The following is a 24,201-nucleotide window of genomic DNA, read 5'->3' on the forward strand; positions in this document are numbered from 1 at the left end:
GGAGATCTAAAGGGAAAAAAAATCAAAACTACTGAAGAAACCATAGCTGAATTCCTCTATAACTTGGATGTAGGGAAAGCTATCGCCTGGTTGGAAAAAAAAAAAGTTACACGCAAAATCAGAAGAAAAATGGCAAGCTGAGAAAAAATATTTTATATATTTATCTACATTAAAACAGGAAAAAAAACAGGGGGACTAAAATACAAAGTATTTTTAAAAATAAGGGGGGAAACCAAAATATCTACAGAAAAATGAGAAATGACTTTAAGAAAATTCCAAAAAAGTTACACTGCTAGTCCTTAAAATAGAAAGTTATTAGAGGTCACTCTTAATAAGAAAAATACAAATTAAGATTACACTGAGATAACATTTTCACCCAATGGACTGGCAAATTTCAAAAGCCTGATAATACACTCTGCTGGTGAGGCTGTGGGGGAACACGGACTCCTATATATTGCTGGCAAGAAAGCAAAATGGCATAACGCAGAGTAACTTCGCCACATTTAACAAAATTACATACACATAAACTCTTCAACCTAATTTCCTAGTTTTAGGAATTTACCCTAGAGCTGTATTTCCAACACTATAAAAGTATATATATAAAGATTATTCATTGCAAGCACTATTTATAACTGTGAATATGGGAAACTACCTATATCCAGGCTTAAGAGACTGTCTGAATAAATTACAGTACATAAGAATCTGCCTGCAACACAGGAGACTGGGTTCGATCCCTAGGCTGGGAAGATCCCCTGGAAAAGTGAATGGCTACCCAGTATTCTGGCCTGGAGAATTCCATGGACTGTATAGTCCATGGGGTCACAAAGAGTCAGGCACAACTGAGAGACTTTCATTTCATTTCAAACCCATGGAGTATGCTGTAAAATAGATGAAAACAATCTCTATGAACTAAAGGAAGTGATTTCTAGGAAATATTGTTAAGTGAAAAAAGGTTAAAGTGGAATTTGTAGTATATTTGAGAACTCACAAGTTCTAAACTATGCATATATGTTTAGTTATGTATACATACAGTATGTATGCATGAATGCGTATTTGCATATGCATTTATATACAGATTTTATATATATACATACATGCATTTCCAAGTTGTCTGCTGAAAGGGTGTAGAAGCATAAATACCTAGCACCTAGATCTTGGTTTCTAATATTAATACCATTCCCCACTAAAAGAAATAAGAATTTCTAAGAGACATGACTGATTCCAGGGTCTGGGGAGGTAGGAAATGAGCCAGAAAAAAGAGGGAGGTGTTAAAATAAAAACAAACAAAAAAAAGACTACAGGAACATATCACAAAGACAGATCCAATATGAAAGGGCTTGCACAAGGCAAATCTGGGACAATTTGAGCAATAAAATAATTAAGAAAAAAGTGAATTAAGACCACTTGGGGAAAGGAGGGGAAATCCACTAATTCTTATTAACAATAGATAAATGAATACAAAGGAAAAGAAAGAGTTTTTGCTTATAATAAGAAAGGTGTCCACTGGAGGGAGTGCTGAAGACAGAAAATCATCCCTTTGTAGCCAAAGTTAAGACGGGTGTACGCAAGAACCGACAATCAGCGCTAAACCTGACAACCACAGGGTGGGGGTGATTCAGATATACAGAATAGAATATTTTCAACATCTTGGTGTGTCTCCATACAGACTGCCTATTAACTGCGAGGAAAAAAAATAGTAATCACACAGTGGGAGGGGGGTCGGCAATCGAGCACCATCTCAATCAGTTGATCAAAATTAACATTACCAATGGGGAGAGATGGGTACTATTTGGATGCCCTAAGAAGACACAAACCACTGATGCAGTGGTCCAGCCAGGAAAGTGGGACCCCTTAATCTAACCATAAGGAAACATCAAATTAGCCAAAAAAAGGAATATTCTGCATAAAAAATAAAGAGAGGAGGGATAATATTCCAAGTTTCCTAAAAGAAAAACTAAGACTTTGGATACATTCCATATCAAAGGATCAAAGAAATGCTGACAACAAAATACAACACCTGATGCTAGAAGGAAAAAGAAAAAAGATGGTATAAAGGACATTCGTGAGTCAACTAACAAAAATGGAACACCAACACTAAAGTACTATATGAATAATATGTTTACTAACAAAGAAAACTATACTGTGGTTATGCAAGAGAATATACTTATCATCAAGAAATATATATTGAAGTGTTTGAGAGGTAAAGGGATATAATGGATGCAACTTACTTTCAAACGGTACAGAAAGAAAAATACTGTTTATATAAAACATAATGGGAAAGTAAGTGATAAAGCAAATAATGCCAAATTTTAACAACAGTCTACTCTGGGTCAGGGATATGTAGGTTTTCTTTCTCTTATTTTTATAACTGTAACATTTCCGTAAGTTTGGTATTACTTCCTGTCAAGTTCAAAACATTGGGGAGGCACTTAGGATGATTAGGATAGGAAAGAAAGGAATGGGTAGTGTGTCGGGGGTAGCATATATACAGAGACAGTGGAGGAACGGAGCAGAGAGACGCACCAAGGTTGATTTAACAACTCAGGAAATTATTCCACCTCTTAGAAACCTCTTGACCTTGATTCTATTTGCTCCCCATGTGCTGCGTTGCTCCCGTTAGTTTAGGGTACAGCAGCTGGCTGGCAGCTCCTAACGCTGAGAGAGGCAGTGCTGACAGGAACGGGCAGGGGGCCCCGGGGTTAGTGCTTGAGTGTGAGACCTATGAGATTCATACAGTGCCTACGTCTGGGCAAGTCACTTAATCTCTGTGCATTAATCTCAGGAAGATTTTGTAGAGTATCTCAATGTCAGTAGCTGTAGAGAGTTAAATTAGACCTTAGAGTCCACAGCTAGTACGTGACATGTTTTCTATTCAACAAATGGGAGCTCCTGTGTCATCACTGCTTACGGAGTTTCAGAGGAGTTTCTGACAGGGAAAGACCACTACAGTGAGAAATTCCAACTGCACATAATGTATTCCTACACAATCTGAACATAGTAAATTTAGTCAGGTGAACCTAATTGTGAATACTCCATAAGCATAGGCAAGATGGAAGAAAAATGGGTTGAAGCGGGAAAATGTCGTCAAACTCAGGTGAAATAACCCTGGACTTTCACACAAAGTTAACTATGAGGACATCCAATCGCACATCCTGGGCGTACAAAACCCAGGGAAGAGCCTCAGCAGTCACGCTCTAGGCCACTGATACTTAGTCACTTTTCTTATTTTCAAACTTCACACATGAACCTCCACAAGCCAAAGATAAGGCACGTTAACTATTTTTTATGTAAGTATATAACCGCCAATTTTAAAAGATGAATACTTTTTAAAATTGTGTCACTTCAGTCTTTCTTCCTCAAGTGCTTTCCCGTTTTTTTAATTCAAGTACAGTAAGAAATTTCCTATATAAAGAAACTGTAAAGCTTTACAACATTTCTATAATGAATGGTATGCTCCCCTCAGTGGTTACTTATGGGAAAAAACCCCACAAAATTCTAAAAAACATAATAAAAATAAAAACAGAGCCCACAAAATTCTTTCAGCATTATCTTTGGAAGTAGCAAAAATGTCAAATACTGACTATTATACAAATATGTGGTTGTCTCTTATTTAGTGATCAATAAAAAATTATTCTATTTAATCTTTTAGCAAAAATAATACTATGACCTTGACTAATATAAACAAGTAACATCTCTACATTAGTTTAAAACAATTAAATAAAAATACCTGTTCCAACAAATGGATCAAATACAATATCATTTTTTTTCACTTTTCCATGGTTGGCCATGATGAATGATAAACCAGCATCCATGCTTGTATTTCCAATAAAGTGTCTCTTTTTGACACTGTATGACTCAATAAGCTCTCTCTGCCCATCTGCAATCTAGATCAGAGATATTTTTCAATAAGTACAAATCTATAAAACGGATCTAAAATAACTATTCACATTAAACCCATAGTATCTTGATGACAGTAACTTCTTTCCACTTAACCACTGCTTTATATAAAAATGTGACTGAGGCAGTTACGGACATACACGTTGTATTTCTTAGTGTGTTCCCATTTACTTCTGGTTTTCAAAGCAAATATGAATTGAATTTGAATGCAATTATTCCAGGAGCTGGTAGGGAGCTCTAGCCACCTCTTTTATTCTCCTAAATAGCAATATCTTGTAGCATAAGCCACAGATTCCACTTGCCCATTCATTGCCTCAGGGAAGTGGGCAGAACTGCTTTGCAGTGATTTCTTTTAAGAATGGAAACCTCAATCACAGAGCTCCACCAATGAGATTCCTGCTGTCACAGCACTCTGCCTCGTCTCTGCTTTTATTTAAAAAGCAGTTCATCTTTCCAACAAGTTTTGGGTTAAGGTTTCCAGGTACACAACCTCCTACCTAGGCCCCACACCTTATAACACCTTATAATAATCCTCTCGCATTTCATCAGAATCTCAGGGAAAAAAACACACACACATAACCACATATTTTCCACTGATTTTATTTCACACAGTAGTTCTGACTCTTCAGCTCGTTTCAAGTTTTACATGGAGTCCAATTCAAAGGACTAACATTTAGGTTTTAAAGAAAAACTAAAATAGGTAAAAAGATCACTTGCTTACCCATCTACCAAAATAAATATTATGTGGATTTTCAGGGATGTGGTTTGGGTCCAAACCATAATCCTCCAAAATAGAGAATATATGTTGTGGCTTCTTTAAATTTACTTTCCCTTCAAATGGCAGAAATTCAAGTGCCTAAAAAATAAAAATAACTCTAAATAATATAAATATCTAAGAGGAAAAATAGTGCTTAAATAATAATTCCTATCTTGTAAGTCTGGTTATCAGCATTAAATAAGACAAAACATGAAAAGTGCTTAGAATACAATGGGGTACAAAAGCACTTAGTAGACACTGGGGATTCTCATCTATCAACGGCGACTATTTTACATTAATCTCATAGGTCCTCTCAGCTTTGCTTTTGCATGCGTGCTCACTCGTGTCCAGCTCTTTGCGACCACAGGTTTTGGTTTTTGCTAAATTCACTTACATCTATCCGTTTGACTTTTTCTTCTTGTGTCAATGTTTTATTAAATGTGTGAATCTTTATTTTATATGTAGAACCTGAATGCAGAAATGGAACCTAAAATAAAAGCAGACAAATCCTCTAAGTTTTGTACACAGTACACATGTAGGCAGTACAGTATCTACAGATCTGCTTATATAAAACCACATTTGCTACGTACCATCTTCTCTACAGGGTAGTTTTTAAGAGAACTGTACAGCTCCTCTGGACACTTCCCATGACCCCACAGTTCAAATATAGACCTAGGAAATAAATGATTGGCACTGACCTCAGTAAAAGAAGAGTTAGTTCATACAGTAATATATAACAATTCTTTCATTGGTTCTTTATGCTCGCTCCACCAAAACAATTACTGCCTATGTTTCTAAGCTATTAAATGAGAAATACATATCTAGAAAACAAATATAGCTTAAGTCTAAATTACAAACACATGTTGAACTTTACACAGAAGAAGAATTTATAAGTCAAGATCTTTTTTGAAGTCTTCACCATTATCATTTCATTTTTTTTTAAACTATAACACAAATGATGCCATAAAAATCACTTCTTTTAATGAAACAGTTATAAAGCACAGGAAATTCAATCTTTTCCAATGTCTTCTACATAAAAGGAAAAATGACTGGATAAAAATGTTACCATTAATATCTAGCCATATTTGATAACACTTAGTAATTGTTACTTTTAAATATGAAATCTTACTAGGAAAAAAACCTCAAGCTTATATCTATTTTAAGGAATAAAAAAGATTACGCAAAATTGTATTGCAATCAATGAAACCACTTTTAGGATCAGTTGTAATGAAACTTGATCTATATATTACAGTTTTGTACATCTAAAATCAACCACTTCATGATTAGAAAAAATGCTGCTCTCAGGACTGCAAATATTATCTTTTGAAAATTAATTCCTCCTTTCCCTTGTACTGAATTTATAGAAACAGGGCCTCTACAATTATACTGCTCTTACTTAGCTAAGTAAGAGCTAACACTTAATATAACTCAAAGTACCAGGGACTGTTTTAAGGCCATTTAATATTAACTCAGGTATTCCTCATAGGAATCCTGAGGTAGCTGCCAGGATCATCATCCATTTAACCAGTGAGGAAACTGAGGCACAAGAAGATTAAATGACTCTCTCAAGTCATACAGCAATTTGTAAGGTAGGATTCAAACCCCAATCCATCTGACTCCAGAATCCATACGTCACTTCTCTATGCAAAAAGACAAGAACTCCAGGCCATTCAGGAAAGGCACAGACAATGCCACAATTCATAATTATCCCTAATGAACTATTATACAGTAATAATGAAGGAACTTATGCTGGAGTGACAACCCAGATTCAGTAAAAATAATACTCCATGTCCTCTTTCAGAAAGAATTTATACAACATAGTAAATTTGTACGTAAACGGAAAAATAAAAATATTCAATATATAACATCATAAGCTTCCATTATAACCGGCACACTGGAGTAACACCTTTTATGATTTAGATTTTCACAGTAAACTGTTTCCATATATATGACTGCACTATTATGATTCCTGTTTTAGAGATTAGAAAACCTATATGGATTGCTACATTTCCCATGGGTGCTATATAAATAAGCATGGGTGTCAACTTATTAATATCAGTATGTTTGAAAATATTTCACTGATTACAGCAATAATAATGAAACCTTTCTGACAAATAATGCTTTAAGAAACTGTCCTTTGAAGGAAGGAGGGTTAGAACTGGGACATGTACACAGGGAGCACCAATCATTTCTGTAATGGGTGGTTTTTTTTTTTAATTGTGGCAAATTACCCCGAAATGTTGAGATTTAACAAGGTAGGTACCTAGGCATTTGTTATATTTTTCATTCTGTAATATGCTAAGAAAACAGTGCAGGTTAAAAATAAGTCAAACAAAATCAACTTTCAATCCCTATTCTACCACAAAAAAATCTGAATCTAAGTTAGTTTTGAATACACACTTCTAATGTCTGTTATTCAAGAATAATTAATGCTACAATTAGGACTGTGAATTTTATCCTCTAAAAATGAATTCCCCTTTACCTGTTAATTATAGAAAGAAGGCCTCCACAGTGATACTACTTTTACTTAGTTATCACTTAAGGTATAACCTCAGCTATGCAAAATATACACAGACTAAAAAGCGAAGTCAAGTGGGCCTTAGGGAGCATCACTATGATGAACAAAGCTAGTGGAGGTGACAGAATTCCAGCTGAGCTATTTCAAATCCTAAAAGATGATGCTGTGAAAGTGCCGCACTCAATGTGCCAGCAAATTTGGAAAACTCAACACTGACCAAAGTACTGAAAAAGGTCAGTTTTCATTCCAATTCAAAGAAAGGCAATGCCAAAGAATGTTCAAAGTACCGCACAACTGTACTCATCTCACGTGCTAGCAAAGTAATGCTCAAAATTCTCCAAGCTAGGCTTCAACAGTATGTGAACTGAGAACTTCCAGATGTTCAAGCTGGATTTAGAAAAGGCAGAGGAACTAAAGATCAAACTGCCAACATCTGTTGGAGCAACAAAAAAGCAAGAGAGTACCAGAAAAACATCTACTTCTGCTTCACTGACTATGCTAAAGCCTTTGACTGTGTGGATCACAACTGTAGGAAATTCTTCAAGAGACAGGAATACCGGACCACCTTACCTGCCTCCTGAGAAATCTGTATGCAGGTAAAGAAGGAACAGTTAGAACCAGACATGAAAGAAGACTGGTTCAAAACTGGGAAAGGAGTACGTCAAGGCTGTATACTGTCACCCTGCTTATTTAGCTTATACGCAGAGTACATCATGAGAAAAGCCAGGCTGGATGAAGCCGAAGCTGGAATCAAGATTGCTGGGGAAAATATCAATAACCTCAGATATGCTGATGACACCACCCTTATGGCAGAAAGTGAAGAGGAACTAAAAAGCCTCTTAATGAAGTGAACGAGGAGAGTGAAAAAGCTGTCTTAAAACTCAAAAAACTAAGATCATGGTATCCAGTCCCATCACTTCATGGCAAATAGATGGTGAAACAATGGAAACAGTGAGACACTATCTTTTCTTGGGCTTCATTATCACTGTAGATGGTGACTGCAGCCACGAAATTAAAAGACGCTTACTCCTTGGAAGAAAAGCTATGACCAGCCTAGACAGCATACTGAAAAGCAAAGACATTACTTTGCCAACAAAGGTCCATATAGTCAAAGCTACGGTTTTTCCAGTAGTCAAGTATGGATGTGAGAGTTGGACTATAAAAAAAGCTAAGCACCAAAGAATTGATGCTTTTGAACTGTAGTGTTGGAAAAGACTTGAGAGTCCCTTGGACTGCAAGGAGATTCAACCAGTCCATCCTAAAAGAAATCAGTCCTGAATATTCATCAGTTCTGAAGGAATGATGCTGAAGCTCCAATATTTTGGCCACCTGATGCGAAGAACTGACTCTCTAGAAAGGACCCTGATGCTGGGAAAGACTGAAGGCAGGAGGAGAAGGGGACGACAGAGGATGAGATGGTTGGATGGCATCACTGACTCAGTGCACGTGAGTCTGAGCAACCTCTGAGAGTTGGTGATGGACAGGGAGGCCTGGCGTGCTACAGTCCATGGGGTCACAGTCAGACACAACTAAGCAACTGAACTGAACTGAAAAAGCGACCAGGGATATTATTTCATAATGTTACACAAGTATTACACAACTATTTACTGTACTGCAGTATTTACTGCATTCATCAAAGATATGAGCTATGAAGGAAGCATATAAATCTGGTTCTCAATAAGCTATTTTAAGCCTATAAGATTTATCCTTGGAATTCAAAGATCTCTCAGAGCCATAAGTTTCAATATGCTAACATATAGTGATAATTATTCAAATGACTTGTTTTTTAGTTCTGTTTCCATTTTCTGGTCATTTTTATTGACTAAGTGAAACTCATTAACAAGCTTCAATTTATGAGATTAGACTTAGCATTGCAGCTGGTTTTCAATTGTTGTTGTTAAGTCACCAAGTTGTGTCCTACTCTTTGGGACCCCATGGACTGCAGCACACCAGGCTTTGCTGTCCACGTCCTGGAGTTTGCTCAAACTCGTGTCCATTGACTTGGTGATGCCATCCAACCACCTCATCCTCTATTGCCCCCTTCTTCTCCTGCCCTCAATTATATGGGGGTTGTAATCTACTCAATAATAAAGCGATAAATATTGCTAACCATATTAACAAAACTAGATATATGTAAATTCTTATTTGCATTGCATTATTAAATATAATTTCCAAGCAAAAAGAAGGAAGTTCTCAGAAATCTGTCAAAATGTTCAGGGGGTTGGAGGGGAGTGTTAAAAAAAAATAAAGCAAGGACAGCATAAGTTTTTCAATTTTAAAATGCTAGTTGAAAATGCAGTTTAATTTCCAAACGCAAAGACAGAGTTTTCCAACAATGAAACAAGAAGAAAGAAAGAACAGATACTAATGATGAAAGCCAGAAAACACTCAGGCAAGATAAACAAGAATGACATCATTATATTAATTCACATGAAGATATTATAATCAGAACTACACTAACAAAACAGTAAAACATATTTTATGGTAGGTTTCATTTTTTGTCATCTTATACTTCACCAATCTGTTCATCTAATTAAAAACCATCTATAAGAAAAACACTTTTAGGCTTTCAATACTTTGGCTATAATTAAATGTGGCATTTTCCCTATGTAATAACATAGCATTTACATCTTAAACCATATGCTTGCTTAATATAGAAGTTTAAAAAAATTATTCTAAAGCACGTGTTTCTGCATTTCATCATCTGAGATTCTCTCATCCAGTTTCAGTAGGTAACTCTCTTCTGTTCTCTTACCACCATCCAGTGGCAAAAACACGTAACTACAAGCTAAACTGGGCTCCTCACAACAATCAACCCCTTCTGCTTTCTGCCAACAGAAAAAAGAACAGAGTAGTTATGAGAAGTCCAGCTTACACTCATGCAGGAGAACATAGTAAGTTTTTCTTACTTGGCACACACTGTCCGTTTCATTAAATTTCTGGCAATATCCTCAGAGGGAATGCTAAGAATCCAAAAAGGAGACTGAAAGAAATAATAATATGCAACTTACTTCTAAGTGGTTTTATGACCTTATTTAAGAAGTCAGTAAGAAGAAATTCTTATTTGCTACTTTTACGTGAGAATATCTAAGCTGACACTAGCCAAAATAAAAACTGCTCCAATAGTGGAAAAAAAATTAATTAACAGGTAACCTGTCAGGACAATACAGTAAAAATCAGAATACTTTTAAAAATGATCAGATAAATGAAAACACTTTTTATTGCAAATTTAAGGTTATTTAAACTGAAGATTAATTTCATGTTTGCTCATATGTATTATGACCAAGAATTAATGCACATTTTACCCTTAAGTATAATCTCAGAATCTTTTTTATTGTTGCTAATATTTTCTTATAATACAGCTATTTTGTTTTGAATTACTAAGTAATACATGTCTGAATCATCTCTCTTTTTTTTTTTTTCTAGCTAGCTTTGGCCACCTAAGAGGGTGGGGTCGCTGCAATAACTATGATGAAAAATTATATAGAGTATATTATTCAATTATCATTTATTATTTTATCCAAGGAAAAAAGTTCCAAGTATATCAGGGGCTTTTAATACCCAAGATAATCTTTGCGCTCCACCCAGATAACCACTTGCCAGAATGCAGCAATATGCAGCAGGACCCCAACCTCAGTTCATCACCCTCACCCAATTATATCCACACACTCTCTTTTCCTCCTCCATCAATAATTGAAGTTCACTTCCCTGATGGCTCAGAAGGTAAAGTGTCTGCCTACAATGCGGGAGACCCAGATTTGATCTCTAGGTGGAGAAGATCCTCTGGAGAAGGAAATGGCAACCCACTCCAGTACTCTTGCCTGGAAAATCCCATGGGAGGACCCCGGTAGGCTACAGTCCATGGGGTCGCAAAGAGTCGGACACAACTGAACGACTTCACTTCACTTCACTTCAGGTGTAAAAGTCCAAAACCAGAGGACTTTCAATTTAAGTTCTCTCACTTTTTATGAGAAGTCCTCCCTGCCAGACCCAGTCTTGATTCTAATTTTTATACTATCCTACAAAAAAATTCAAAATAACCCAAACAGGGAAAAGACAGTAACCTTAGTATTATTTTTATTAGGAAAAATTTTAAAGCAAGCTGAATGAAGTGAAATCATTAGATAAATTATGGTTGAGTTAATTGATAGAAAAATATACAGCCCTTTAGTAATGAATGCTAAGCAGAGGTATGTGACTGACTATATTAATGCAATCAAATGAAAAAGAGATATAGAAGTTCACTGCTAGTATTACAACCAAGGGGGAAAAACATATATCAAAAGACCAGAAGGCAGTATCGCCAAATTATAAGTCATATCAAAGAAGAATTGTGAATGATTTTTTTTTCTATTTTTCAAACTTCCCCAATACACTGATAAACTGTCAAACCCAAATATATGGCTCATAAATTCACAATTTCACACATACATAATTAATTTCAAATTATAAAATGAGTACCAAAGTAAGTCTGAAAGCCAGTTAAATTCTAATTATACCTCATCAACAGAAGACAGTCCTCTTTTCAATAAAGGGACAGACAAAAATTATGGTAGACTACCGAAGTAAAATTTAAAAACTAACGAAGTGAAAGTTGGAGATAAATCTAACTTTCCAAAACAAAAATTTTCCCAAAATATCCTTTTTATTCAACTGCCCTTAAAAACAGACACAAGTAACTATAAAAATATAAATTTAAGATTTCTAAGGATACTATATATATATATATGTCTAATTAAAAATATAAATTCAACTTACCTTTCCGTAAGTTTCCTGACTACTGGTGAACTGACCTCCAAAAAGTGAAAGCAAAGACTTTATCTCCTAAATTGAAAATATTAGAGAATACATTTTAACACATGGAACTTAGAAGTATAATAAAACACAGATATTAACACAATTTTTAAAAAAAGAGAGAGAGGGGGTTGATTATCTACCTAAACGGCTTAAATGTCAATACCAGACAAATTATAACTCTGGGTTCTGAAAATATTTTATAGTCACAACCATGGGAAGCAATTTTTGAGAAATTTTAGAAAAAAAAAAGTTGTCAAAAGATTTTGGGAAAATGCCCTGATTTCTGAAAAGGAAAAAGCAGATTGCAAAAATGATATCTGACAATGGATCAATAAAAATAAAACCATTAGATGATTTGAGGATGTTCAGAAAGGAAATAACATGTTTGTAATGAGGTTTAGGACTGTTACTTCTTCCCTTTAAATATTAATTTCATAAACATTTTTCTCCTTGGCATTAGGATTACAAATTTTTCAGTAGGAAACAATATACTTTATGTTGAACACTTAGGTGTTTTCAAAATTTTATCAGTTTAAAACAAGGCTAAATACTCATTTTCATAAATATCCGGCTTTTTCCAAATTTTAGATTGTTTCTTTAAGATAGAGATGCAATAACCTAGGTGTCCATCAGCAGATGAATGGATAAGAAAGCTGTGGTACATATACACAATGGAGTATCACTCAGCCGTTAAAAAGAATACACTTGAATCAGTTCTAATGAGGTGGATGAAACTGGAGCCGATTATACAGAGTGAAGTAAGCCAGAAAGAAAAACACCAATACAGTATACTAACACATATATATGGAATTTAGAAAGATGCAAATGATGACCCTATATGTGAGACAGCAAAAGAGACACAAATGTAAAGAACAGACTTTTGGACTCTGAGGGAGAGGGAGAGGGTGGGATGATTTGGGAGAATGGCATTGAAACATGTATACTATCATGTAAGAAACGAATCGCTAGTCTAGGTTCGATACAGGATACAGGATGCTTGGGGCTGGTGCACTGGGAAGACCCAGAGAGATGATATGGGGAGGGAGGTGGGAGAGGGGTTCAGGGTTGGGAACTCATGTACACCTGTGGTGGATTCACGTCAATGTATGGCAAAACCAATGCAGTATTGTAAAGTAAAAAAATAAAATTAAAAAAAAAAAGACAGAGATGCAATAAACAATGATATTATACCCAAAGATGTGGAAAGTTGTATGACTTCTTAAAGTATATATGGGCAAAATACTTTCTCGAAGAACTGTTCTACGTTATAAGGTGAGAGTACCAATTTGTCTTCACTACTGTTCAACTGGATGCTGTACTGTTTTTAACTCATTAAATATATGAAAAATAGCACTTGTTGTTTTAATTTTTTGATTACTTGGATAGAAAATTATTTTTAATGTATGTTTACAAGCTGTATTTGGAACTATTCTTTCTCTAGAAAATAAAATCATTAGTCATGTATTAATTTATGATTAACAAAGACCAATAATAGAATTTTACTAAATGTCAGAAGAGAATACTTTACAGACTAAGTCTGCTGTCTTGTCCAGTTAATTAGATGAATAAACATATATTGAATTACAAAAAAAGAAAAGTGATTATTAGGGACCATAACTATAGATTAACTGACTAAGTACAAGCCAGGCTTCAGCAATACATGAATCATGAACTTCCAGATGTTCAAGCTGGTTTTAGAAAAGGCAGAGGAACCAGAGATAAAATTGCAACATCCGCTGGATCATCGAAATAGCAAGAGAGTTCCAGAAAAACATCTATTTCTGCTTTACTGACTATGCCAAAGCCTCTGACTGTGTGGATCACAATAAACTGTGACCAACCTAGATAGCATATTCAAAAGCAGAGACATTACTTTGCCAACAAAGGTCCGTCTAGTCAAGGCTATGGTTTTTCCAGTGGCCATGTATGCATGCTAGAGTTGGACTGTGAAGAAAGCTGAGCGCTGAAGAATTGATGCTTTTGAACTGTGGTGTTGGGTAAGACTCTTGAGAGTCCCTTGGACTGCAAGGAGACCCAACCAGTGCATTCTGAAGGAGATCAGTCCTGGGTGTTCTTTGGAAGGAATGACACCAAAGCTGAAATCCAGTACTTTGGCCACCTCATGCAAAGAGTTGACTCATTGGAAAAGACTCTGATGCTGGGAGCGATTGGGGGCAAGAGGAAAAGGGGACGACAGAGGATGAGATGGCTGGATGGCATCACTGACTCGATGGCTGTGAGTCTGAGTGAACTCCGGGAGTTGGTGATGGACAGAGAGGCCTGGCGTGCTGCGATTCATGGGGTCACAAAGAGTCGGACACGACTGAGCGACTGAACTGAACTGATGGTAGTTTTTATCCTTTCTGGATAAAATTACAGAACTAGAATGAGAATACAACAGCTACTTTAAAAACATCAAGTATGCAAAGTTGAAATCTGTTCAGATAGTGCATATGGCCTATGAAGCACAAATACTTTGTATTGGTAAACACAAGATGAGGATACAAACTTTCTAATTCATACTGCTAACAAATTTTATCTTCCTCAAATAACATAAAGCAGTTAGACTCCCACTCCGCTGGGTAGGTCTTACACAGGATGCAAGCTAATGAGAGGGTGCCTACAATCCCCTTTCCTCTCAGGCAGGGGAAGGAAGAATTAACATCGAGCCCACCATGAGCCCTGGTCACCCTGGGAGAAAGTATACCCAGCTAGGAAAGCCCTCCACCTCAAGACCAAGAAGAATGGGAGGTTTGCCCAACTAGTGCCTTGTCTTTTTCTCCTTTTGTCTGTGCAACAAATCTTTTTTTTTAATCCCAGGTACTAGAAGGTGCTGCATTCACCCGAATCCTATGGACAGAGTAAGAACCAGCACAGACTATCAGGTCCAGTAGTTATTTTGCAACACAGGTGACACAAATTTAAACAGGAGGCATCATTCAACCTTGGAGGCGGGCCACAATCTGGTTTCCAGTTCTTCCAAATAAGCAGCTATGTGATTTTATACAAGAATCTTAACTCCCTCAACTCCCGGTTCCCTCATCAATAAAAAAGGAATCAGCTACCTCAAAAGGTTAAGGAGATCTGTAGTGAAAAGAGCAAAGAACCTAGGCTGTAACTGAAGGAATCAAGATAGCGATCACCACAACACTGTCCTTGAAGCTCAGTGAGTCAAGAAAGCAAGCAAGACTGACAATTATACTACTTAAAAGAAAAATGAAGTTATAGATTAAGTTTCTTGGCCAAGAATGATTATTGTTCACTCTTTATTAAAGCATATTATAAATATGAATTCATACATTCATAACATACTTTCAAAATATGAAAGGTGCTGCTCTTGGAATACAGTTAGAAATGAGCAACAGGTTAAAGCACAAAGGTTCTAAGCATTTAAAAAAAAAAGTTGAGGATTATTTGAAATTTTATGGCATAGGATTAGCACCATTACCCAAAATCTAAGAGATGACTTAAAAGTCAGAGTAAATGTGATAATCCATGTTTTGAACTGAAAAGCAAAACATGTATTAAAACTACCACATCAACCTACTTGGAAAAAGCAAAACAAAATTTTTATTCATCACATGGCAAATTTACTTTTCAGTTGAGAATCTTTTTACATCAGGAACAAAGAATTTAGACATTGGATACAAAAATATGGCATGATCTGGGGCATACCTGATGCATTAATTCACACGAGCTTTGCAGTTCTTTTAGCCACTCACTTTCTCATCCATTTCGTTTGCTTCAGAACCAGCAGTAAAATCCAGGTGTCTGAACTTTACTTTTAGTACAGTAAGGCAGCTGCCAACTAAAACTGGCCTGATTAACTGCACAGAGGCAAAACCAGAACCATATTTGCACTCTTAATCTTTTACTTTAAATCACATAGGCAGCTACTCATTACAGCTTTCCTGTCTAGCAGTTCTAACAATGTGTGTGTGTGCACCCACACACGCATGCACACTCAGTCAAATCCAACTCTTTGCCACCCTATGGACTGTAGCCCGCCAGGCTCCTCTGTCCATAGAATTGTTCAGGCAAGAATACTTGAGTCGGTAGCCACTGCCTTCTCCAGGGGATCTTTGCCATTCAGGGATCAAACTCACATCTCTTTTGCCTCCTGCATTGGCAGGCAGGTTCTTTACCACGGTGCCATCTGGGAAGCCCTCTAACATAGTAGATGGGTCCAAAAGCGTCCTTTTGATTGCCTTCCCCAAAGAGATCCTATTTCACTCAATTCAATATTTATTAAATGACTAATATATGCAAGGCAGTGAGCTATATAAAGATACATTGAGCTGTGTAAAGACCCTGAGGGAGCTAGGGTCTAGTAGAACCAACATTTAACCTAGTAACTGAAATGTGAGGTGTAGAACAGTGAATGCCCTTAAAGAAGCAAAAAAAAAAAAAAAAAAAGACAAAACACCATAATAATACACTAGAGTACAAAGGAAGGAAAGACTGCTTCAGTTTTAGAAGAAAACTGTCAATGGAAACTCACTTTAAGCCCTGAAACACAAGGAGAATCTATACAGAAAGAGAACTTTCAGTGATGGCAATTCAATTCAAATCTAATTCAGGTTAACTCAGATTAAGCCTCCTGTTGAGAAGAATTTAAAAAAAAAAAAAAAAGAATGACCTCTACTTGAAGGCATGAGAGATTACAAGAATTACCAAATCAAGATCCAGGACAGGACAGAAATCTCAAGGTATAGTCACTCTTTCCCTGGGAAATATATCAAATCCAAGAGTAGTGGTGAAGGTGGACAGCTTAACGGAGCCAGAAGAACAAAAAAGAGCACAGGGCCAACAATGGGAACGAAAGAAACTTTGATAAAACCACAGTTCAGACTGGAATCCCCCAGAGCTATGCATATTATCAAGCTCGTGCAAATCAGAGCAGAGACAGAACTCAAGGCCTGAAAATGAGTTCAAGCGATCCTGGAGTGTTAATGCTCCTATCTTCAAGAGCATTTGCATCATCCCAGTATTCATTTCTTTTTTAAAATAAATTTTCAAATATATCTGGCATGTATTTTAAAAACACCCAGCACACATATGAAAAAGAAGCAAGAGAAACAATACATGAAAGAAACTGACCCACAGGACCCCTTTTATCAGTTACATATTTTAACATAACAGTGCTTTCTATATTGAAGAGGATAAAAGACAAAATTAAGAACTTGGGCAGAGGATTAAAAAAAAAGAAATTGCACATCTGAAAAAGAAGTCAAAAAAAATCATGGAATCTAAAATAAACGAGTATGTGGGCAAATTAAATGAACACTGACTATATAAAATCAATAGTCTGAAGAGTGGTGCAGGAAAGACGCAAACAAGATGGTGGGAATGACAGGGAAGGGTGTCTGGCTGCGCTGTCGGTGGCCAGAGGCCGTGGGAGGGCACAGAAGACAATCGTGCAGTGGCAGGCTTTAAACGCCAGACCAGAGTTTCAGCCTCAGGACAACGAAGACAGAAAAGACGACTGAGCTTTGGGGAGATGGAACTGGCACAAAGGAAGGATACTAAGAAGAACTTAAGAACGAAGAAATAGGTAAAAAATCAGCAACTACTAGGGATGCTATTTCTAAGACTGCAGCCTAACCACTCTATTCTCCCCGCATTACCTGACCATAGGCACTCACCCTCCTTGGCTTCTCGCTAGTTTCCACCCTGGTGGATTAGAATCCTAGAGGATTCTAAGTGGTATCCCTTCTCTGTTACTCCAGAGTTATCTTTTTAAAACACAAATGACTGCTAGTCACTTCATGATTTAAAAAGGAAAAATGTTTGTTACTTGGCTTAAAAAGGAAATTTAAAAAAAAAAAAGCCAGCGGTTCTCCATAATCTAAAATAAAATCCAAATTACTTCCAACAGTTTCAAAACACTGCAGAATCTGGATTCTAGCCACCTCTCTAGCCTCACTGTCCGCTGCTTCATCCTCCTTCCCCATACAACCCACACCCAAACCACCATAAACCACCACCCTTCTGGGCCTCTACACTTGCTTTCTCAGTGAAGTGGGCTCTGAGTCCTCTTCATCCCCAGAGTATCTTCCTTATCAATTAAGATCTAATTAGAATATTACTTCCTCCATGAGACTCTATGCCCTTGCACCTCATCTTACCAGTGCACCTGCTCAGCAACACATTAGTCCTGAATCAACACAGCAGTCTTCTTGGAAACTCGTAAGGCCAGTGGACTGAACACAACTGAAGAGAATCACGGAATCCTGGCACAATTACAAATATGTGCTCTTCACCCCAGCTGAGTTTTCCACATCACTCTATCACCCGAGTTCCTCTCTACTCAATTGTTTAGCTCATCAGTTCCCTCTTTGCTCTCAATGATTATTTCAAAGTTTTCTCAATTTCTCCATTCAACTGCTTGGTCCTCTATCTTTCAAGAAAGTACCTTGACTCATTCATTACCTAGAAAATAGCCCTTCAAGCAACTACCCACACCTGGCCTAAGTCTCCTCTGCCCAAGCTCCCTCCTATGGAAAGGCCAACACCTCCAGCTGTGTCCTTATACCCACTTTCCCCTTCCCTCCAGCCTTCAAACACCAATTTCTCCAACAGGGAAAGGGATTCTCCCTCAACTCTAGGTCTCCCTCAAACTGTTAACCAATCTCTTACTTTCCATTCTTGTGTTAAGTGCAGTCTAACTCTGCTTTCTCATTTTCTAGTGATCACTAAACCAAGTAATCTATTTCTCCCCTAAAACTATACAACCACTCTAGAAAAACCCTAAAGCTTTATTCTCTTGATTTCTTTGGTCTCATATTAAAAAACAGAGACATTAATTCGCCGACAAAGGTCCATACAGTCAAAGCTATGGTTTTTCCAGTAGTCATCTATGGATGTGAGAGTTGGACCACAAAGGCTAAGCGCTGAAGAATTGATGCTTTTGAACTGTGGTGCTGGAGAAGACTCTTGAGAGTCCCCTGGACTGCAATAAGAGCAAACCAGTCAATCCTAAAAGAAATCAACCCTGAATACACTGGAAGGACTGATGCCGAAGCTCCAATACTTTGGCCACCTGATATGAAGAGTCGACTCACTGGAAAAGACCCTGACACTGCAAAAATTGAAGGCAAGAAGAGAAGGAGGTGACAGAGGATGAGATGGCTGGAGGGCAGCACTGGCTTAATGGATATGAGTCTGAGCAAATTCCAGGAAAGAGTGAAGGACCGAGAAGCCTAGCATGCTGCAGTTAATGGGGTCGCAAAGAGTAGGACACAACTTGGCGACTGAACAACAAGAACAACTCTTCCTATTCTGACGCTTGCCTGTCTTCCTCAGGACCTTCTTTTCCCACTTCCCCTTAATATCAATGCTTCCAATGCTGTATTTGGCCTACTGCTCTTTTTGATGCTATGCTTTCTCTGAATAATTTCGTTCTCTCTCCTACAGTTCATATGCAAAAGACTTCTAAATGTTAGTTACCAGCCCATGCAACTCTATTAAGATCCATGCATACTCATATTCACTGCCTTGTCATGTCTGTTTGGTGTTACACAAGCATCTCAAATTCAGCATAACCAAAGTTTAAATCTTACTTCTGCCTGTGCTATTTTAAATGGAAACACCTTGATATCCATCCCAGGACTCATCCTTGATTGATCCCTCTTCCCCCCACCTTCAACCAATCATCTAACCGTCAACCCTCATCATCAAGCTCTGATGATTTTATCACCTAAATATTGTCCCAATGTATACAGTCATCTTATTCCCTGCCCTAATTCAGGCTTTGTTAACTGAAGAAATAGTCTGTGGACTATTCCAACAGACTCAACTCCTAGCTCCTGATTACCCTGAAATCCATCCTCTGTACTGCTTCCAAAGTGATTTTTTTTTTTTAGTCTGATTTTGTCACTTCCTTACTTAAAATTCTTCAATAAAATCTCCTTCTAAGTTCCAGAGTATTTAAGGCTTTGCATTTTACGAACTCTACCCTTCTCTCCAATATTTTGGCCACCTGATATGAAGAACTGACTCATTGGAAAAGACCCTGATGCTGGTAAAGACTGAAGGCAGGAGAAGGGGATGAGATTGTTGGACGGCATCACTGATGCGATGGACATGACTTTGAGCAAGCTCCAGGAATTTGTGATGGAGAGGCAAGCCTGGTATGCTGCAATCCATGGGGTCGCAAAGAGCTGGACACTACTGAGTGACTGAACTGAACTGACCTTCTCTCCCAGGCTTCGCTGGTGGCTCAGTGGTAAAGAATTTGCCTGCCAATGCAGGAGACACAGGTTCAATCCCTGGGTTGGGAAGATCCCATGGAGAAGGAAATGGCTATGCACTCCAGTATTCTTGCCTAGGAAATCCCATGGACAGAGGAGCCTGGTGGGCTAGAGTCCATGGGGTCGCTAAAGAGTCGGACACGACTTAAGACACTACAACAATCCCTCTCTCCCGCTCTCTTGTCATGCTTTGCTACATATTTGGTAATCCAGTAATAATGAATAGCTTGTAGTTCTAATTTACTTGTGTCTTTCCCTGGCCTAGCTAACTTCTACTAATCTTCTAAGTTACAGTTCAGATGTTAAACCTTTCTGAAAGCCATCTCCCACCCCTCAGATTCTTGCCTGGAGAATCCCATGGACGGAGGAGCCTGGTGGGCTACAGTCCACGGGGTCGCAAAGAGTCGGATACGACTGAGCGACTTCACTTTCACTTTCCAGGTGGTATTTCACTGCGTGTCTATCACTGCACTTACCAAAGTTATTTCATAATGCTCTGTTTACGCATCTGGTCACCCTTTAGCCTAAACGGTAAACTCCGTGAAGACAGAAACTCTGCCGTCGTTATATCCCCAGCGTCCAGTACATTCTATTACATGTATTCTGAAAATCTTTCTTGAATGAATAAGTAAAAAATTTCCCAACTTTTCATCATTCAATCCTAGCACCCACATTCACCACCACTACTCCAAACCCCATGAAATTTGAGCCGCATATTCGATACTTAAAATACTTCCCGAAGCATTTCTGTCCGCTGTCTCTATTTTCTCATAGACGAAGAGCTCCAGTAGGAAGAGGACCGGTCATACTCACCTACCTGATGCTGCTGCTGCTAAGTCGCTTCAGTCGTGTCCGACTCTTTGCGACCCCATGGACGGCAGCCCACCAGACTCCTCTGTCCCTGGGATTCTCCAGGCAAGAATACTGGAGTGGGTTGCCATTTCCTTCTCCAATGCATGCATGCATGCATGCTAAGTAGCTTCAGTCGTGTCCGACTCTGTGCGACCCCATAGACAGCAGCCCACCAGACTCCTCTGTCCCTGGGATTCTCCAGGCAAGGATATTGGAGTGGGTTGCCATTTCCTTCTCCAATTCATACACGCATGCTAAGTCGCTTCAGTCGTGTCCGACTCTGTGCGACTCTATGGACAGCAGCCCACCAGGCTCCTCTGTCCACGGGATTCTCTAGGCAAGACTACTGGAGTAGGTTGCCATTTCACCTACCTAACTCCGGGTAACAGGCACAAGGACAGAAGAATGAACAAATACGCTTAGCGAGGATGAGAAGCTGTTTCGGACTTTTCTCTCACATCCTCCTCGGAGCTCAGACCTGTCTCAGGGGCCGAAGGATTGGAGGGGACGAGTCATTTCCCCGACAAGCACAGACCCCCAATCCCCGCGGGCTCAGACTGCGCGAGTCGCCTCCACCCGCACATCAATCCCCACCGCGCCATCCTCTCCCGCCAGAAGCAGTGGACGGCACTGCGGGCTCACCGGAAGGCGGAACTCCAGGTGCTCCTGTGCCATGAGCAGAAGATACCTGTTCAAGATACCCGGTGGCGCCATCGCAGCAACCCACAACACGCCTGAGGGGTCCAGAGTGTCTCACCGTTTTCTTCCCCCACACACCACTTCCGCTGGGGCGGAGTCCGAGCCGGAAGCGGAAGTACGGCAAGCCGAGCACTGTCCGGAGTTTCCCAGCTGTTAGAATTTGAACCCTGCGGCTGCTGGGAAGGCTTCCTCCGGTACTAGGTGCGCGCTGGTTGAGGCCACCTTGTGCTAGGAGCTTGTGTGGAATGCTGCGTTGTGTTCCAGAGCAGGTTGCGATCAGACAGTGTAGTTCCCAGTGATCCTCCACCTGAAATGTACTTTTAACTTTCCCTACAACTCTTCAAATTCCGAGTTCTAACTGAAATTTCACCTACTTCAGTGCAGACTTCTCCAACCACTTTAGGCGTGGGGAATGACTTAGCTGGCCCACTCACTCAAGATTTAGTATGCTTTTTATATTTTCGGTAACTTTCAAAGATACTTGCCTTGTAAGCCAATCAGAGTCAGCTCTTGAGGACGGAGGTCATCTCTTAACAATCCATTCTGTATCTCACAGAAAACAAAGTGAAAGTGAAGTCGCTCAGTTGTGTCCGACTCTTTGCGACCCCATGAACTGTAGCCTACCAGGCTTCTCCGTCTATGGCATTCTCCAGGCAAGAATACTGGAGTGGGTTGCTATTGTCTTCTCCAGGAGATCTTCCTGACCCAGGGATTGAACCCAGGTCTCCCACATTGTAGGCAGATGCTTTACCGTCTGAGCCACCAGGGAAGACCTCCTCAGAGTTCAAGTTGATCCTTGAACAAGATGGATTTGTACTGCTTGGGGTCCAGTTACATGTGGTGGTGGTGGTTTTCCCACTGAGTACTACTAAAGTACTACAAGATTAGAGGTCGAAGGGCCAACTATAAATTTTTACACAGATTTTCAACTTCTTAGGGGCTGGATACTGCTAATCCTTCCCCAAGACCCCACCCACGCCGTCTTGTTAAAGGATCAACTATACTTGAGTTGTGTTAGGCTCACATGACAAGTCCACAGCCAATTGTATATTAAAGCAATGATGTAAGTTGCTTCTAACTATTCACAATGGCACAGATTTGATAGCAGATAGTGTACAAGTTCTAATAATTTACATAGTCTATGTATATGTTGTTGCTTTTGAGGGTACTGAGTCTTTTGAGCTTTTGAGACCTGTTTTACATTGTACGTAATATTGTGCAAAGTACAAAAGGGTTGGTATTCTGCATATCCCCACCATCAAGCGCCAAGATCATAGTTGATGCTTAGTGGAAGTGACTAAGAGCATAGGCTGTTGTCAGTCTTAGGTTCAAACTTCAGTTCCACTATTTACCATCTATATGCTCTTAAGCAAATTTCTTTGCCTCTTTTATGCTCAGTTTTATCGGAAATGGAATAATACTGCCTCCCTTAAGGGATTGTTCTGATTGAGATAATAAACATAAAGAGTTTAATAAATTGTATGGGGCAAAAGGGCTTCCCAGGTGGTGCTAGTGGTAAAGAACCCACCTGCCAATACAGGAGACGTAAGAGAAGTGGGTTCGATCTCTGGGTTGGGGAGAAGGCATAGCAACCCACTTCAGTATTGCCTGAAGAATCCCATGGACAGAGAAGCCTGGCGGGCTACAGTCCATAGCGTTGCAAAGAGTTGGACATGACTGAAGCGACTTAGTACGTGTAGGGCAAAAAAAAAATTTAAGGAGGATATTTTTCTTCTCATAAAAAAATCTGTAAGAGAATTCCTCTTAACAAACCATCTACTTTTTTTAAGGTAAAATGTCTTGATAAGCCCACTTGAAGTAAGTGAGCCTCTGAATGTCTCTTGGCCAAGGCTTCAGAGAGGGTTAAAACTACTAGATGTGAAAAGGGAGTTGTTGACTCCTTTGAGAAAAGAGGCCAAGGTAGGCACAGAACCGATGAAATGTTAGGGCAAGGATGTGCAGTGCTTGATAAACCCCTATCCCCCAAGTTTCTCAGAATGATTAAATACTATACACGAGATTTTGATGGAACAGCTTTTTAAGTTTTAAAGAAATGCTGATTTTCATGGCTGGGTTGATTCGGTGCTGTGCAGAAATACCAAGTGAGAATACTGGCCCTAGAAGAACCCAGATGAATTCAAGTTTCACAGATTTTTCACATTGAGATCCTTTAAGCTAAGGTTCATAACTAAATCTCTCCTAATTCTTCACTCCAGAAATGAGCAGAAGAGCATCTGCATCATGAATCTCAAAGCGTTGGCTACATGGTCTGGGGAGATAGAACTTAACCCTGCATAGGCCATTAAGGTTAGTGAGAAACTACTCTGAGATCAATTAAACTACCTTTGGAGGAATCACAGCTAGAACTGTTCAACATTTGGGGGCTTTCTAGAGTAGTTAAGGAGGAGCAGGAAGGTACAGATTTGGGA

At 38.8% G+C, this 24,201-nt stretch overlaps 1 protein-coding gene across 2 annotated transcripts in view; it reads right to left on the minus strand.

Moving 5' to 3' along the window:
- TRMT11 (tRNA methyltransferase 11 homolog) overlaps positions 1-21,835 on the minus strand; it is a 60,559-nt gene extending 38,724 nt beyond the window's left edge. The window contains exons 1-7 of one of the 2 annotated variants that reach the window (XM_068985159.1): positions 21,716-21,835; positions 11,931-11,996; positions 10,082-10,155; positions 5,245-5,326; positions 5,049-5,141; positions 4,619-4,753; positions 3,728-3,884 (exon numbers count right to left, since the gene is read on the minus strand). In XM_068985159.1, the coding sequence (XP_068841260.1) occupies positions 3,728-3,884; positions 4,619-4,753; positions 5,049-5,141; positions 5,245-5,326; positions 10,082-10,155; positions 11,931-11,996; positions 21,716-21,787 (679 nt within the window). In that variant the 5' untranslated portion in view covers positions 21,788-21,835. The remainder of the gene's footprint in view (positions 1-3,727; positions 3,885-4,618; positions 4,754-5,048; positions 5,142-5,244; positions 5,327-10,081; positions 10,156-11,930; positions 11,997-21,715) is intronic. The other variant, XM_068985160.1, reaches the window with a different exon arrangement.
- Positions 21,836-24,201: the final 2,366 nt, after the last annotated feature.

This window comes from Capricornis sumatraensis, chromosome 13 (genome assembly GCF_032405125.1).
Source record: "Capricornis sumatraensis isolate serow.1 chromosome 13, serow.2, whole genome shotgun sequence".
Classification (NCBI taxonomy): domain Eukaryota; kingdom Metazoa; phylum Chordata; class Mammalia; order Artiodactyla; family Bovidae; genus Capricornis; species Capricornis sumatraensis.